This window comes from Alosa pseudoharengus, unplaced genomic scaffold, assembly GCF_046254945.1.
Source record: "Alosa pseudoharengus isolate Yale_2024_CS ecotype anadromous, Long Island Sound unplaced genomic scaffold, YU_APseudo_1.1 YU_APseudo_1.1_scf_5, whole genome shotgun sequence".
Classification (NCBI taxonomy): domain Eukaryota; kingdom Metazoa; phylum Chordata; class Actinopteri; order Clupeiformes; family Clupeidae; genus Alosa; species Alosa pseudoharengus.
Genome location: NW_027468837.1, coordinates 530,697 through 549,861, shown reverse-complemented (window position 1 = coordinate 549,861; position 19,165 = coordinate 530,697). Strand labels below are relative to the sequence as shown.

The 19,165-nt window shown below is 41.5% G+C and overlaps 1 protein-coding gene across 6 annotated transcripts in view; it reads left to right on the top strand.

Moving 5' to 3' along the window:
* Positions 1-19,165, top strand: part of usp48 (ubiquitin specific peptidase 48) — a 253,629-nt gene that overhangs the window by 103,325 nt on the left and 131,139 nt on the right. For all 6 annotated transcript variants that reach the window (XM_076268712.1, XM_076268713.1, XM_076268710.1 and 3 more), the window contains 2 exons: positions 12,333-12,512; positions 12,645-12,782. In XM_076268712.1, the coding sequence (XP_076124827.1) occupies positions 12,333-12,512; positions 12,645-12,782 (318 nt within the window). The remainder of the gene's footprint in view (positions 1-12,332; positions 12,513-12,644; positions 12,783-19,165) is intronic.

Here is a 19,165-nt window from a genome sequence, read left to right as displayed (position 1 = left end):
GATGGCCCACAGCCATATCATTTTGAACCGGTTAGACGTGAGAGGGCGAATGGGGAAATACCGAGAGCTGATGGCCATCAAAGAGAAATAAATGCATGGTCAGAGGAGAATCACTGGAGAGTTGGTGAAGTGTCCTGGTGAGTTGCTAGCGCAGCAACGAGCGCTAGAGCTAGTCTATGAATAGCAGTGGGTAGGCCTACAATAACAACTTTTTTTACTGTCGAGTGAAAGTCAACGTTTTCTTTATATCTAGTGACAGTGATTATATCGTTGGCTCAGATAAGTAGGCTACCCTAAACTTAGTCAGAAGATCTAGAAATAGAAGGCATATTATGCTAGCTATGTAGCTTGGCCCACCTGTGAACCCCTATGTTTATTTCTAAGCTTTCAGGCTACCTCTTTCTCCGGTGAAAATGTTGTTTGCAAACGTAGTTGACGCCGAGTAGGCTGGTCGTGTCTTCAGTGTGATTATAGTGCTAGTTTTCCCCGTGATTGACATTGTCATTGACACCGTCAGGGTACCGCTTACCGGGAGAGAGTAATAAGCGTGTCTGTGTCGCTGTGTTTGGCAAATTGGCAGGTGTCTGTGTGGGCGGTGTCGTCCCATGGAAACTGTGGTGGAGAGCTTGTGTTTTAGGGAGGTGAGCGCGTTTTGGTCGCTGAGGAGCTCACCCCGCGGCCAGCAAATTACAGCGTCCTGGATTTGAGGCATGCTGCCTGAATCCGTTTGTGCTACACATAGCATACTCACACTCCAGGCAAGATCATGGTCCCCTTCAAGCCAGCACGCACGAGTATGTTCATGGTTTATGTTTACTTTACCAATCTTTTTACACTGAGTTCTTTGAACCAACAGTTATAGGAGAGAGGAGATGTGTTGCATACACAATAAACATGCATAAGACAGGCTTAAAATGACGTCTCCAACCTACTTACAGAGTTTTAAACTGAACAATCTTTCCTACTTATCCCTATGCAATACCGGTACACTGTGTACAGGCAGGCTATACGCTGGGCTTATGGGGTTTTAGGCAGGAGTATAAGGAAGCCTCTACCCTCTTGTGTGGTTTCACCATCAGACAACAATTCCAAAGTGGTGACCAGACCTATCAGGGCTTTCAATGGCCTCGTTTAGATGAAAATGAATAAAAAGAATTGTTATGCTTATTCTGTTGTGATCGCTCCATTGCCCTTAAAATGTTATAAAGTACACAGAACACATGAATTTTGATTAAAAAAAACAGTTTATTGGCATTGCTTGTAATGGTTACTGAACATTTAAACATTTACTGAACAAGGACAAAGACACAGGTTGGAAGTAAACAAATCTCTATAAAAAAAAAATGGTTAGGCACAAAACATACAAGGATACAAGGAAGTTTATTGTCACATGCATATAGTTACTGGAAGTAAGAAATGCAGTTAAAGTTATGTCTGGTGTCAGCCTATTTGTGCATTAATGGGGGGGGGGAGGAGCACCCATAAGCAACAGGGGCAAGGGAAAACTCCCTTACCAAGAAAGAAACCTTGGGCAGATCCATGGCTCAAGGGGTTAACCCAACTGCCAGGGGTCTTGGTGTGTGTGTTGGGGGGGATGACAGGGGAGATGGGATAGTGTACTGTGTATGTGGGGAGAGGGCAGTGTGCAATATGTGTGTTGGAGAAGCTTCCTCATGAGACAATGTGCTGTGTATGGGGGGGGGGGGGGGGGGGCAGTGTGCTGTAAGTATGTTGGGGATGTGTGTTGGAGAAGCTTCCTGATGAAATAATGTGCTGTGTATGTAGGGGAGAGGGGGGAGCAGTGTACTGCAAGTATGGTGAAGGGACTTACTATTGCAAGCAGAGTACTGTATGTATGATGTATGTGAGTGATGACAGTGAAGATGTGTGTGTGGGCGGGAGGGGAGTGGAGCAGTGACTGTGTGTGTGTGTGTGTGTGTAGTGTGTGTGTGGGTAGGTGGGGGCAGTGTGCTGTAAGTATGTAGAGGATGTGTGTTGGAGAAGATCCTGAAGACAATGTGCTGTGTATGTAGGGGAGAGGGGGGGGGGGCAGTGTGCAGCAAGTATGTAGAGGAGGCTTACTGTAGCAAGCAGTGTGCTGTATGTATGTGAGGTAATGACAGTGATGATGTAAGTGTGTGTGTTTTTTGTGTGTGTGTTGGGGATGGGGGTGGGGTGGGGTGGTACACATACAAGGAACACTGATGAAGGGCTAGATACTAAACGTTTGCACCTTGTTTCTTTGGCCTGCAATAGTGTGGTCTTACCTGAGGGTCAGCTGATGGTTCTCTTTCTCACACACAAACCCATGATATTTCATGCATGCATACATGCAGTGATACATATGCAAAAGCACATCAAGCAGACACACAGTGAGCCCAGACAACACCGCACACAGAGGTTGACAAGGCACAGGTAAAATGATTGGTAAATTATTTTGAATTACATACAAGAAATGTCATGCAAATAACAACAAAAAAGAAAATCCAAGCACACAGACAGAGGAGCAGACATGCAGCACCCCTTGAATGGGGTACAGCGACAATTATTACCACTTACATAACCAATACAGTATAACACTCAAATATGATGACATCACAAACCAACAGACTGAAGCCAGCCTGGTACACCTGTGTCCCAGCATCAGAAGTGGAGGTGGGCAAGGGCTGATCCCCAGTATCACACTGTCCATGGTCTCCTGCTGTGAGGCGTCTGTCAACATCTTGTGAAAACAAATATAAAAAAGGTCAGCGAAGAGGGTACACAAGAGAAAAAAGATTACAGTACAGTGGACCCTGATATGCGCTACTCGATGTATTAAAAAATACATGAAAGACATTCAGAACATATTTGATGATGTTGAAGGTTACTGTTAAATGTTTACATCAATACTAGTGGTAATACATGTCTATAGAGTGCATGTGGTGCATAAACTCTATGAGGTAGTGCATTTACTGTATTGGGAGGTAGCTAAACTCTGAAGTGAGAAGTGGATAAACTCTGTTTGTGAAATGTCAGAGGTGGGTAAACTGTGTTTACTTGCGTTAGCCTCCACTACAGCCCTGGTGACACGGTCATGGCCAAATATATGTGAAAGAGAACCGTAGCAGTCTAACAAAAAACGCAAACACACTGTTTAGTTGTGAAGGCTGCTTGATGATCACCACCACTGATCCCAACGCTAGCCATGATGCTTTCATGACGATATGGACATTTACTTCAGCGCAATTTTGTTTTGGCTCATATTCGTGAATCACGAAATATCCTCTAATGTCAGACTGACCATGATTGTAGTGGAGGCTGTGTCAAAGGGAACACGATATGCAAAATACACACAGAGTTAGCTAACGCGCAGCTTGTAAACATTAGCATGATGCTTACCGTGGCAATATCTCGCTTGCGGCAGACGGTGTCTCTGGACCTCGGGACAGGGCAGGCAGAGAGGTTTGCATGCACAGACGGCAAAGCGGTAGGAATTAACTTCGCCATCCTCTCACTCTTTAAACCAAGTGAGACCATCTTGGCATCCCCTGAGTGGTAATCGTCCTCCTTGAAATGCGCGCTACATATTCTCGAGAAGGCGGTGACGGAGCTCGCTGAAAAATCTGCCCACCTAACCTTGACAAATTGCACCTAGCTTCGGAAGATCCCTTTGTCCTTGGGGAAGCAATGGACCCTAAGTCCAGTTTTGCTGGAGTTCTTGCACCCGGCACAAACACAGTAGTAAACCATTTTATCTATTTATTTCTCTCCCTCTCTCCATCAGCTATCTATGTTATGTTATGCTATGCTATCTCTCACTACTATCTATCTATGCTATCTCTCTCTCACTATCTATCTATCTATCTCTATATATCTATCTATCTAGGCTATCTCTATCTTTATATTTACTTATATATCTGACACTGTTACTCTCTCACTAGCTGCTACTCTCACTAATCGTCGTCTCTCTCAATGGTATCAAGGCGGCCTTTCCTATGTCGTCCCAAAACGAGTACCTCATGTGACGTCATGGAATGCATTGTGGGAGAAATAAGAATCTTCGCAAACCTGTTGCTAACCGTTAAATATCACCTACTTTTCCTTATTATATTTCTTTTTTGTAATACTTTACAACATCAAATACAATTTATAATTGTTTAAATGTTTATTACCAACTAGAACATTGCCAGAAAAGACACAAAAAAAACCCTGCACCACAGGCTTTAATTATGTAAGTCAAGCCTAGTCACAGGCTATTTCAAGTCAAGTCCTGTAGTAGGTCAAGTCCAGTCCAAGTCAAGTCACCTTACTATTGTAATTTTACCTGCAGAATCTGACCTTAATAAAGTGAAAAGACAAGATATAAGTAACTGTCAGTAAATGACAATAATTTGGATTTTCATTTTAAATACTCATGTTCAGTAAAATACATCATGGAATCAAACACAATTGTAATAACTTCATAAAATTATTTATTTATCACTTCTGCCAACAGTGTTTGAAATGTTTTACATTTTCAACATTGAGTCCATAAAACAAATAACAGCTTATCCAAAAGACTCCTCTCTGAACACCTCCCTCTCTCTCTCTCTCAAACACAGTTTATGTACAACATTAAACTTTGTTACATTTCTCCTCTCTCTCTTACACACACTCAGTCTCACACACACTCTCTTTCTCTCTCTCTGTCTCTCTCTCTCTCACACACACACACTCACTCTGGCTCTCTATCACACACACACACACACACACACACTCTCTCTCAATTCTCAATTCAAGTGAGCTTTTTTAGCATGACAAGTATTTTTGCATTGCCAAAGCAGAACATTTAGACATCTCTCACACTCTCTCTCTTTCACACACTTACTCTCTCACACACACACACAGACATGACGTCTCAGAAATGTCCATTCTCAATGATTGAAAGAGGCATGCTACATCCTATCACCAGGTCTCTTAGAATGCCATTTGTTATGGCCTTCAGTCTTGGGTGATTAGCTGAATAGGGTTCCTGAGGACGAGACTGGAGGAACTGGGGAATTGCAGTCTGTGTAGCATCAGTGCAGGTGTTTCTTGTCCTTTCATACATTTTGGGGCAGCCGTGGCCTACTGGTAAGCACTTCGGACTTGTAACCGGAGGGTTGCCGGTTCGAACCCCGACCAGTACGAACGGCTGAAGTGCCCTTGAGCAAGGCACCTAACCCCTCACTGCTCCCCGAGCGCCGCTGTTGTAGCAGGCAGTTCACTGCGCCGGGATTAGTGTGTGCTTCACCTCACTGTGTGTTCATTGTGTGCGGAGTGTGTTTCACGGATTGGGGTAAATGCAGCAAATTTCCCTCACGGGATCAAAAAAGTATATATACTTATACTCTGCATATCTGTGAAACAGAAGCAAAAACAAGAATGGGACGTACTGTATGGGCAGACATGAAAACATGAAATATGGTTAAAAAATTGTTGTTTGAGGCTGTTTGTAGTTTTTATTTACTATCTTGCTTAGCATCAAAATCCTCCAGACTTGGCCCTTCTACACTGATTCTTATTAGTGGACGATACTACTTGTGCCTGATGTTAATGGTTACTTTAGCTAACTACCAACTAACCAGATAACATTAACAAATTGACAAGCACTTACTGGGCAGAATGACTCTTCAAATGACGGATGAAATTGGAGGTTGTCATCTGGCTGTCCGCGATGTTAATGTTGCATGTCTTTCAAAGCGCTGTTCGTCTTTTGCTATCTTGTGAGTAATTCTTGAAGCCGAAAGCGATGACCCTAGGTACCCCTACGGCTGACATGTTGATGTGATATCTGACCTAAGTGGCCGTGGGTTAGGTACGAGAGGGCATGACTGATGAGACAACACTATTCTCAGTCTGCGCTCCAGCTGGGTAATCAAAAACTTTATTTTTTTAAATAATTTATATATTTTATATTCAAACTGAAAACATGATGTGAATAACACTCAAGTCATTCAAGTCATCGTGTCTCAAGTCAAGTCAAGTCCCGAGTCTTTAACTTCCAAGTCCGAATCAAGTCTCAAGTATTTTATTTTTTGTCAAGTCAAGTCACAAGTCATAAAAATAGCGACTCGAGTCCAAGTCACAAGTCCCCATGTCTGCATTGCATTATCTACATTGCTAACTACATTTTCATGTACCACATCAGCAGTTTTGTTCAGTGAATCTTTTGTAAATTGCTCCTCAATTACCGTCGTGCCCTTGTTGGCTGCCTTTGTTATCTCCCGGCTCACCTCAGCTTGCAGCCATTCATTCCTTCCTTCGTCTGCATGTTCTTTTAAAATCTTTTTCTCTTGTTCTCGGAGGTAGCCTCCCGATCATTTGCTCTGCTGCCTGTTTGCTCTGGCTTGTGTTAATTAAATAATGTTCAAAGTGCTCTCTGTAAAATTGCAGCCTCTTGTGCATGACTGAGCTGGGCGACTAACTTGTCCATACTATGTTGTGAAGTGCTGGGAGGGAGAAGAAGAGGAAAAGCATGTTGTTTCATGTTGTAATCTAGACCTGACATCAAAGTAAATATCTGTTTTATGTAGATTTCTACACCTGCAGCATTATCCATTAGGCTACTAACAAATAATTTTACCATTAGGCTACAAATAAATAGCCTACTATTAGGCTAGTAACAAATAATTTTACCATTAGGCTACTAAAAAATTATTTCTGGGATGAGCCTATTTGCTATGGTAACCTAGCAACCTGTGTGTGTGTGTGCGCACGTGTGCCGTGCGTGAGGGAAGATGAGGGTGCATGCATGTGTGTATGTGAAGAAGGGGTTCTTTTTTAGGCATAGCCTACTCTCTTGCAATTGAACGTGAATAAGTTTACTACTTAAAAACATCAAAGCTAAACATCATATCACGACATCGCTACAAATACAGTATGCGATTAAAATCAGCGAACATCAATGTATAGGCTACGTAGATAGATAGATAGATAGATAGATAGATAGATTGATAGATAGATAGATAGATTGATAGATACTTTTGATCCTTTATTGACTGTTTCAGCGACGCTTGGTGAAACAGCATAGAGTGGATGTTTTCGGTTCAGATGCTTGTTCTCTTCCTTTTTGAGTAATGATCCCAGAACTTTACTTGAAAACTTTAGACCTTCTCTGCCATTTATGGACATCTTGACTCCGCCATCGCGCCAACTTTACTTTACATTAATACACAGGATTAGATGTTAAAATCCCTTGTGCCAAAATCCAAAGAAAAAACACATTCAGAAGCCCCTGCTCAAGTTTAACTTTAAAAAGCACACTACCCACAAATCCGCCAACAAATGGTCACAAACACAATACAAATGGCCCATCCAACAGCAGTATATAGTATGCGGCATGTCATTGGGGTTATCAAGTGGGCACCCTCATTCACCGATGTTCCGTTAAGTTAGGCCCACGACACCTCATGAAGGCTTAACAGTGAAACCAGCGTCCTGGAGACACTCCCCTCCATGCTGCCACCATATTACCACATTGAAATATCCAATACCCAAAATACTTTTAACCAGCCCAGGCATGGTCAAGGTTGGCCTGTCCCGTTGATGTGGACTGAACCATAGCCATAAAAACCCTGGCCAACCAACCATCAACCTAGGCACAGCCTATCACAAACACAAAACAAATTAGCCAGTTAGCTTAGCCAGTTAGCTTAGGCCCCATCACAAACACAAAACAAATTAGCCAGTTAGCTTACGCCCCATGCTGCCACCATGTTACCACAACAAACATTCAAATACCCTTAACCCACCTAGGCATGGTCTAAGTTGGCTAGGTTGGTCCGTCCCGTTGATGCGGACTGAACCATAAACCATAAAAAACCTTAGTCAAGTACCATCAACCTAGGCACAGTCCATCACAAACACAAAACAAATGAGCCAGTTAGCTTACCTTAGCCCCAGGAAGGGTAACTTCTCCTTACCCACAACCATTCGCTTGCCCATTCTGCTGCTAAAGACATGTTACTAACCACCTGCCTTAGACTTCGACCACAAATGCCCAATTCAGACAGCAAGCCAATAGCAGATCTGGCCACAAACCCACATGCACCGATTTCAATAGGCCTTAATCGTGCACTCCAACCTCGCTTGGCTGCCTCCTCTGCTATTTCAGTGTATTTAGCTCTATTCAGCTCATTGGCCACTTCCACTCTGTCTTCCCAAGGAACAGTGAGTTCAATGAAGTAAACTATCTTCTCTGAATCCGACCATAGAATTACGTCGGGTCGTAGTTTAGTACTCACTATATGTGGAGGTACCGCCATCTGCTGGCCAAGATCAACCTTCATTTCCCAGCCCGCCCCATTTTTCAACTGGCCGGTTTTACACCTGGCCTTCGCGGAACAAGGTTTTATCCCCCTGACGTACAAAGTTAATTTGCCTTACCTCTTTACTAGCTACTAATGAATTGACTTTTATCCTCTATTGCCGCTGCCACACATTTCAATACCTGGTTATGAAACCACGTATACCGCCCCTGGGTGAGACTTACCTTGCACCCTGATAGGATATGGTGGAGACTGCCCACACACAAGCAAAGTATGCATTTATCATCCTCACCAAACCATTGACTTAAATTCTTGGGAGATGGGAGCACATCATATGTACCACCTAACATAAATCTGATCTTACCAGCTTCCATGCCCCATAGATCTTTCCATTTAATCCGTCTTTTTTCCACCCCTTCCCAGTTCACCCACTGCTCTTGTTTTGCCTGCGACACTGCCTTAGTATCTTACAGCCTCCTCCTGTCTATGCATTTTCCTCTTTTCTCCTGCAGAAGCCTTACTCCACAAGGGTTTACTTACGCCCACCCCTAGACCCCCCCGCCCGTGCTGCACATGGCCCATTATATCCCTAAGCTTCAATGCTGATTGAGCTTGCTTAACTGCCTGCTCTGGGTTCCACTTCCCCCCTGCATTAACTGTGGGTGCAACTTTCCTCACCACTGGGTCCTTGGACTGAGTAAGAGTAATTTCCAATCTAGCCTTAGCACACTTAAATTCCTCTGTCAGACTAGATATTGGCAACTCTACAATGCCCTTCCCATACAAGGCTACACTGCCTTATGAAGTTCCTCTACCTTTGACAGAGGAACTTCATAAAATGTAAATGGCCTCATTAGCCGAGGCAATAAACCAAACTGCAAACACCACAGCCCTGATATGTCAATTTTTGCAATACCTTGCCTAGTGACCTGTCTTAAGTCTTCAACCTGTGATTTATCACTAAGGCTTGCATCATACCACCTTCCCAGACTCTTCACTGGTTTCTCCAGAACTGTGGGAATCACCTCTTTATTTATAGCAAACTTCTTATCTATTACCTTCCCTTTAACAATTGAGAGACTCCTAGACTTACTTGGCTTCACCTTCATTCTGGCCCATTGCAGATTACTATTTAACTTATCCAGCAACCCGTTGGTGCATGGAACGGTTGACGTCAAGGTTGTCATGTCGTCCATGAAAGCCCTAATCGGGGGGAGGCGTGGCCCTCCCTGCAACCTCTCCCCACCCACTACCCATTTTGAGGCCCTAATGATGACCTCCATTGCCATTGTAAAAGCAAGTGGGGAGATGGTACATCCCGCCATGATTCCTATCTCGAGTTGTTGCCACCCTGTGGTGTAATCAGCTGTAGTAAAACATAATTGAATATCCAGAAAGTATGCTTTTACTAGGCTTTTAATGCTACCTGGGATTCTGAAATAATCAAAGGCCTCCCACAACAGACTATGCGGCACAGACCCAAAAGCATTAGCCAAATCCAAGAACACAACGTGCATGTCTCTCTTCTCACGCTTTGCTAATTGAATTTGGTGCCAAATCATGCTGGTATGCTCTAAGCACCCGGAGAAGCCAGGAATTCCAGCTTTTTGCACCGTGGTATCAATTAGTTTATTCCTTTCAAGGTAATTTGTCAGTCTCCGTGCCATCACACTGAAGAAAACCTTCCCTTCAACATTCAGTAGACTAATTGACCTAAATTGATTAGCTCATTGAGTGCCAAAAACGTAATATTACGTTTTTAGCTTTTTTTTTTATTATGAAACTAGACACTCTAATACACCTTGTGATTTTGGGAACTCTGTGATGAATGGAAATGAAATATATGACGATCAAAAACTCATGAAAACGCACAATCTGGACACTTTATCTGGACATTTTATCATAACTCGGTTGCCGCTTTGGGTCGAATCAGTGACGCATGCACGTCAGGTCAAAACCAGGCCATTTTCGTGGGTCTATCACTAGATAGATAGATAGATAGATAGATAGATAGATAGATACTTTATTGATCCCCAGGGGAAATTCAAGGTCTCAGCAGCATACATACAACACAAACACATTCTTTAACAGCAGAAAGAGTAATTAAAGTATATAATAAAAAAACACAACTAAGCAGTAAGGACAGTAAAAGATAAAGAATATGCTAAATATACTAAAATACAAATTATACTAACACTTAATACAATAAATAAAAATATACTAAAATACAAATTACAAAAATACAAATTATACTAACACTTAATCTAATACAATTCTAAAAACAGTATCCACATAGTGGTGATTAATAAATCAGAGGCGCTTGCAATGACTGAGGCAGGGACTGAGCCTGTGATTCTCTGTGCATAGTAAGGTATGGTAAGGTGCTCTAAGGTGCTCTGAGTGAATGAGTGTCATGGTGGTAGTGCAATGGTGATAGTGGTCATGGTGATAGTGCAAATGAGTAAGTCAACAGTGCAACAATGCAGAAATAAAGTAAAGTCTATATATCTATATATTTAACTATTTAAGAAAATGTATAAGTGTGGCCACAGTTTGCTGTGGCATGGAGGGGGGGGTTATGCATATGTGCTAATGTGCTAATATAGCACGCAAACAGTGAGGCATAAAGACAGTGGTACAAGTGGCTAGTGGACAGACAGTACCAAACATGGAGGGGGTGAAGAGGCAGGCAGACTATGCAGAGAAGTCTATCTCTCCTCTTCCCTTAAGTGAGGCATTGAAGGTGGCAGTCTTGCCAGGTCTCGCTGATCACTTCCCGGAAAGTTTACACAAGTAAGTAACAGGCAACACTTCATATTTCATTAAAGACGTTATATCTCCATTTCTAGAAAAAAACAGCGATTTTGATGAAAACTAGCCACTGTTTAGCTTGGGATTTCTCAGGAACAGAGGCGTGTAGAAATACACGGTTTGCACCTACCGAGAGCTTAAAGTCTCACCTTTTAATCGAGCCATTGTATGTGTTCATAGCTATAACACAGAATATGCTGTGGCTGTACAAAAATCATCAACAATAGTCTAGATTGCTGGCACTCTAGGACAAAGCTCCCGATAACAGCTTGGCATTCAATGTGTTAATCACCACTGTATCCTTTTCTTTGGGAATAAATATTCCCCCAGCCCTCCGCCAAGCCTTGGGAATACTCTGCTTTTTCCAAACTATCCCAGGCCTATGACCATTAATCTTCTCCCTCCTTGGCTGACTGGCCTCTCTTTCTGCCTCAGTGCTAGAACTTTCCTCAACAACAGGAGTGCTGATGTCCTGCGAACTGTGGGTTTCTTCCTGTCGCTGAACTTCAACCGACTGACTTGATGCACTTCTTAAGAAATAGCTAATTTAATAACTAAATTCAGAATGTATCACGCGTTAGTGGTGTGCTTCCTGAACAACGGTCCGTGTGGAACAATCAGATCCCTGCGCGTATAGTGCGCGTCATAGGAATTTAACGAGGCTTTGAGTTTTTGCCTCGTCATTTTTGTAATTGAGTTATATGAGTAACTCGATGAATCATTTCAGCCCTACAGCTATTGATAATATACAGTTAAATTTGATGTTCAAATTTGTCTTATCAATCAAAAAAGCAATTTCATGCTTTCAACCATTGGTTTGGGCATTTTAAGGGCCGGTTTAGGCACCATTTTGGCACCGGCATAATTTTAAAAGTATCGATTTAGTATCAGATATTGGGTGTCAGATAAAACCCAAACGATACTCAACCCTACATGTAACTGAGCTATGCTACAATGTTGCTATGCTCTGAAAGTTTGTCAGATCGCTATTTTATAGCTATGATGCAACGTGACCGTTCATTTAATCTTCACAATTCCACCTTTGCCGGACTTAACAGTAACTAAGGGAGACATAGTGAAAGGTCAATTCCCAGTACTATTTTCTTGCATAATTCTATGGATTTATTAGTTTGCCTGTCCTAAGGTAGAGTAGAAAATGTAGCAAATTTGTGTAAGTTTTTGATATTTTTTTGAACAGTTGTATGTGTGTTTTTATTCAAATGTGGATGCTATTACACATTTTTATTCTAGAGGACAAGTGTGTTTTTGAGCTGAGTGCCGTACTTATCCATCGAGGCATCAGTGCATATTCAGGTCACTACATTGCTCATGTACAAGATGCTCTCTCCAACGACTGGTACAAGTTCAATGACGAGGAGATTGAGAAAATGGAGGGCAAGAAACTGCAGCTGGGACTTGAAGAGGACATTGGTAATGCATGTTATTTTGAATATTTGACCAGTGTGAAGAGGTCATGCTTATTGCCAAATCTTTGAGACATTTTGTTCAATGCATTGTTTGCTCATTCAATTAAACTGACTCCACTCAATTTTTTTATTACAGCGGAAACTGTCAAAATATCCCAGACCCGGAAACCCAAATGTGGCAGAGGAGACCACTGCTCTCGAAATGCCTACATGCTAGTATACAAACGGCAAACAGAACAAGAGGACAGGAATGAGACCATTGTAGAGGTGCCAGGTAATTTACATGATGGGTGATTCTCCTCCATGATGGGTATTCTCCCCCCTCATCTATTGTTAACATACATAGCCTGTTTTTCTTTTTCTTTTTTTTACTGTTTTTAGAATGTTCTTCACTAATGTGAATATTATTATTATTATTATTATTATTATTATTGTTAGGCATACGTTCATCGCATATTCACTTGCCCGGGGGTAGTAGACACAGGGCTCTGAAGAGCTACAAAATCACCCGAGAGACTCCTTTATTTATTAGCCTACTTTAAGGTAGGCTATAGTAGGCTTTGTGGTTATAGTAATAGTTTACTAATGTTGATTTACATTTGGTTGTTTTCCTGTTCATTTGTTGGATGAAATGACAAAACGAGAAAGAAAATCTCAGATATGTTCAACATCCAGTATTTACTGAAAGGTGCTTAATCTGAAGTGGTTACCAATCAGTGATTTTTTTTACCCTTTTATAAGTCAAGTCAAGTGACTTTTATTTATATAGCGCATTTTTTTATCCACAGAGTGCAACCCAAAGCGCTCCACATATTGACACACAGGACAAAAGATGCCCGAAGCGGCATAGTCACCAGCGTACCTGTGACACCAAGATATGACAAACAAATTTACAAAATAACAAATGACACACAAGACAAAAGATGCTGGACGGAGCGGTATAGTCAAAACGGACAACAAACAAATAATAAAAAGTAAATAAAAAGAAAATACATTTTAAAAGAAAATCATGTTAATTAGGGATCGACCGATATGTTTTTTTCAGGGCCGATACCGATATCAATTATTACCAAAACAGGAGGCCGATAACCGATATGTAAAACCGGTATTTCAGTTGTCAAAAAAAGGGGTAGATAGTTAAGGCGATATGCTGCAAAAATTTCTTTCAAAAGCATTTAATTATGGAAACTTTTCTTTCTTCTTTTACACAATTGTCCATCAACTTGCATCACAAGTGTAAATCCTGTGTATCATGTTAATCCAAAAGCTGAGTGATAGCAATTGTTTTCATAGACTAGGCCTACACAATGGGCTATGCTTGTTAAGGGACCTGTCACAAAGAGGATGCTTTGCCATCGCGTGTGTGAGTGCACGAGAGAGGGAGAGGAAGAAGTGCATGTGTAATGGCAAGTGTTACAGTTGAATAGTTTAATAAAACAGTTTTAAAATAGTTCTTAGGCTATTTAAGCATGCAATTTGTGTCCATATGTAGGCTATAAGCTACACTTTTGTGAGCCTAAAAGGCACGTTAATAGCCAGCCCAGGATGAGAAATTTACGGCTGGCCCTGGGTGCCTGTAGCCTAGTCTTTTCTGACAGGCCGTTTCAAAAAGGAGCAACTAGACTTTTTGACTTTCGCTATCACATAACTTGGGACTTGTATACTATATAAGGGATAACGTCCGCCGAGGTGTCCCGTTATTCACAATTAATGGATGAGGCGGAGGCAAAGAACTCCCGACGTGCAGCACCCGAGTTTGTAGGCTAACTAGTAAACAGCATATCACTGACGTGCATCAATCAGGAATTAGCTAAATGGAGGAAGTGGGTGCTTTACTTATTGATCCGGATCAAAGAGACAATAGCTTACAAAGTGGTGTTTTTGCAACTTGAGTGTAGAGAATTGTGATTCATTGCAACTAAAGCAATGTAAGGTAGGCTACCTTCCTTACCTTCGAAAAATAGCTCCTTACTGCTGAAGTCCAGTCTACAGTCTGCCTCAATGGGAATCCTAAACTTTCTCTGTGTTCAGTCTTCGATCCTGATTGGCTGCATTCGTGCTAACTAACAAATCAGATGGTGTAGTGGGTGGGACCATGCTCTCAACCACACAGTAGCAAATGCAGGGAGGGAGAGACGCTTTACAGGCAAAGTAGCGCGTTTCATTCTTTAACCATTTCAATATCGGCTTATCGGTGAAAAAAATGACCGATACCGATAATTATAAAAATGCTAAATATCGGCCCTAATAATCGGCCTGGCCGATAATTGGTCGATCCTTACTCTGAAGTACACCTACAAAAGAACTGCCATCTTTGCCCATACAAGAAGATCCAGTATTACCTATGGGAAAATAACATGAGGGTTTTTAATTATCACACCTGTTAAACTCTTGCGGGGACAAAGAAGTCTAAAATGCAGACGTTTTGCTCTACATCCTTTTGTCCTCTGCCTGAGAGTGGGTACTGTGATCTTGGGTATGTTAAAATGGCGAACTTTGATTTTTGCTACCCCAGAGCTAACTTGCAGTGCTATAGGTAGGTAGCTTTGATGTGTACAGTGGGTATTACTTTCAAATGGCCACTTCAATCGCGCATTACGCGGCGTGAAGCTGCGTGAAACTTTAGTACTACTTTCAGCCACTGTGCGTCGCTCTGCCACTGTACATCTCTCCGTCACTAGCCTGCCTGCCGCCCCTTCTGAAAAAGCAGGAGGCTACCTTTAAACATAATTGTTGCCGAGAGGAATCCCAGCCTACGAATTCAATAACAAAATAAATCATGCATAATTAAACAATACCTCGATTTAAGCTACTTGGGTATGGCTTAAGGCTTGGCTGCACAGTAGTAACGAAAATCGAAATCTGCTTTTGATAGCCTACCTGTGCCGCTCCACAAAACGAAAAAATATCTTAATTTGCTGTCTACGTTATTGTCAGTGTTGAGGGTAACGCAACTACGCAAATCTAACAGTGTCTTGTGCAAGAACTGTTCATGCAGACTACAACTGGCGCGGTGTAGCCTACACAACTTTGTTCAAAATTGATGCATTCAAGTTAACTTTGAAAAGTTAGTGTTATAGCCTACTTATCACAACGTTGTCAATCGCAAACGCTAATTTATTCTAACGTCTCTATACGGAACTACCTGCTTCATTTGCTGAGGACGAAGAGAAAGCACCTTTTTGATAATTGAGCCAGTAGAGAAATAAAAATTAATCAGAAATATAGCCGCAAGCGGCAATGGCGGGCCCGAGCACCTGCGGGCCGCAACCCGTGACATGTCGGAATCCAACAAAGCACCGACGTGGTGCGTGTGTGAAATGTATATATTTGATGCGTGGGCTATTTGCTTTTGTATTTTATTTTCTGCCACATTTACTCGCTTGGCCAGGTGGGGGTGTAATGCAAGGCAGGCCCATTGGGTGTCATCATAATCATAATATATATTAACCTGAGAAATTTCAGACCATTCATTTTAAGCAAAGAACATTTCTGATACACTTTTTGGTTGGCCAGATGGTGGCGCTATGTTAGGCATTGAAATTACACATGTGAATATCATCACAATAATGATATCCAAAATGTTTGTACACTTTCAGATCAATCACTTAAGGCATTGTCCATTTCTGGCACATTTCCTGCTTGACCAGGTGGTGGCGCTATGCCAGGCAGGCCCATTGGGTGTCTGGATATCGTCATAATTATAATATCTATTAACCTGAAAAGTTTCAGACCATTTATTCAAAGCATAGAGCATTTCTGGCACATTTCCTGCTTGGCCAGAAGGTGGCGCTATGCTAGGCCTGTGAATTACACATGTGAATATCATCACAATAATGATATCCAATATTTTATAACGTTTCAGATCAATCACTTAAGGCATTGTCCAGTTCTGGCACATTTCCTGGTTGGCCAGGTGGTGGCGCTATGTCAGGCAGGCCCATTGGGTGTCTGGATATCATCATAATCATGATATCTATTAACCTGAGAAGTTTCAGACCATTCATTCAATGCACTGTGATTTATGACACATTTCCTGTTTATGTGGTGAGATATTAAAACCATAATATATTACAACATATCAAAAATCCCTTCACAATTTAACATCAGCGACATCTTGGCATAATATTTGCCAAATTTCAAATGAATCTGACAAACCGTCTAGGAGGAGTATGTTCAAATTGATCATATGACATCAGTATAATTGTCATTCTTTCTGTTGCCAGTTGGTGGCGCTATGCCAAACATGCATTATGGGCCTGTGAATATTATCATTAACATGGTCTTCAATGACCTGTGAAATTTAAAACATTTCAAGCCATGCATGTTGAATTATGTCACATTTATTGTTTGTGTGGAACGGTATTAAAATGAATAATTTTGCCATTTCGTCAAATTACAACATATCAAAAAAAAACTTCACAATTTATAATCAGGAACATCTCGGCATCATGTATACCAACTTTGACATGAATCGGATCAACCGTCTAGGAGGAGTACGTTAAAATGTATCATGTCCACAACGCACAAAAGCTCAATTACCTCACTTCCTGTGGGCGTGGCTAATGCATTGTACATACGAAAGTTGTTCATCTTGGGGAGATACACACACCTACCAAATTTGGTGTTTGTAGCTGAAAGTATATGCCCACCACGGGATCAGTCATCTAAGGGGGCGTAAGGGGGCGCTAGCGAGTCTATGGGCCATACCCGGGGCCAAGCTTTTTTACCTAGCTGCTTTGTGTGACACCTGATGTGTGTGCCAAATTTCAAGACTTTTCGATTATGTTAACCACCTCAAAATATTTGCCAACCACGGGATCAGTCACCTAAGGGGGCGCTAGCGAGTCCCTGGGCCACGCCCGGGGTCAAGCTCTTGTACCTAACTGCGATGCGTGACACCTGACGTGTGTGCCAAATTTCAAGAGTTTTCGACCATGTTAACCACCTCAAAAACAGGAAAGCAAAAAAGTGGAATAACAATAATAATAGTGAAAAATAATAATAAATATAGCTGCAAGCGGCAATGGCGGGCCCGAGCACCTGCGGGCCGCAACCCGTGACATTTCGGAATCCAACAAAGCACTGACGTGGTGCGTTTGCGAAATGTGCATATTTGATGTGTGTACTATTTGTTTTTGCATTTTATTTTCTGGCACATTTACTTGCTTGGCCAGGTGGGGGCGCAATGAAAGGCAGGCCCATTGGATGTCATCATAATCATAATATATATTAACCTGAGAAATTTCAGACTATTCATTTTAAGCAAAGAACATTTCTGATGCATTTTTGGTTGGCCAGATGGTGGCGCTATGTTAGGCATGGAAATTACACATGTAAATATCATCAAAATAATGATATTTAATTAAAATTTTGTAAATAAATTCCAAAAACTATTCTGACTATGGCCAGCTGATGGCGCTATGCCACACCGGCATATTGGGTGTTTGGATGTCATATACACCTAATCTGATTAATCAGATGCATCTGATTGTAATATCCAACAGACTTGGAAAAAACACATTCCTTCTCTTGCCAATTGGTGGCGCTATGCAAGGCATGTTAAAAAGACATATGAATATCATCATCATGATATCTAATTTTGTGTAAAATTTCAGATCAATCAGTCAAAGCATTGAACATTTTTGGCACATTTCCTGATTGGCCAGATGGTGGCGCTATGCTAAGCATGTGAATTCCACATGTGAATGTCATCACAATAATATCCAATATTTTATAAAGTTTCAGATTAATCAGTTAAGGCATCGTCCATTTCTGGCACATTTCCTGCTTGACCAGGTGGTGGCGCTATGCCAGGCAGGCCCATTGGGTGTGTGGATATCATCATAATCCTAATATGTATTAACCTGTTAAGTTTCAGACCATTCATTCAAAGCATAGAGCATTTCTGGCACATTTCATGCTTGGCCTGATGGTGGCGGTATACTAGGCATCAGAATTACACATGTGAATATCATCACAATAATGATTTCAAATATTTTATACCTACCAAGTTTCAAATAAATCAGTTAAGGCATTACCCATTTCTGGCACATTTCCTGTTTGGCCAGATGGTGGCGCTATGTTAGACATGGAAATTAGACATGTGAATATCATCACAATAATGACATCCAATATTTTGTAAAGTTTCAGATCAACCAATAAAGGCATTACCAATTTCTGGCACATTTTCCTGCTTGGCCAGGTGGTGGCGCTATGCCAGGCAGGCCCATTGGGTATCTGGATATCATCATAATCATAATATCTATTAACCTGAAAAGTTTCAGACCATTTATTCAAAGCATAGAGCATTTCTGGCACATTTCCTGCTTGGCCAGAAGGTGGCGCTATGTTAGGCCTGTGAATTACGAATGTGAATATCATCACAATAATGATATCCAATATTTTATAAAGTTTCAGATCAATCACTTAAGGCATTGTCCATTTCTGGCACATTTCCTGCTTGGCCAGGTGGTGGCGCTATGCCAGGGAGGCCCATTGGGTGTCTGGATATCATCATAATCATGATATCTATTAACCTGAGAAGTTTCAGACCATTCATTCAATGCACTGTGATTTATGACACATTTCCTGTTTATGTGGTGAGATATTAAAATCATATCAAATATATTACGATATTCAAAAATCCCTTCACAA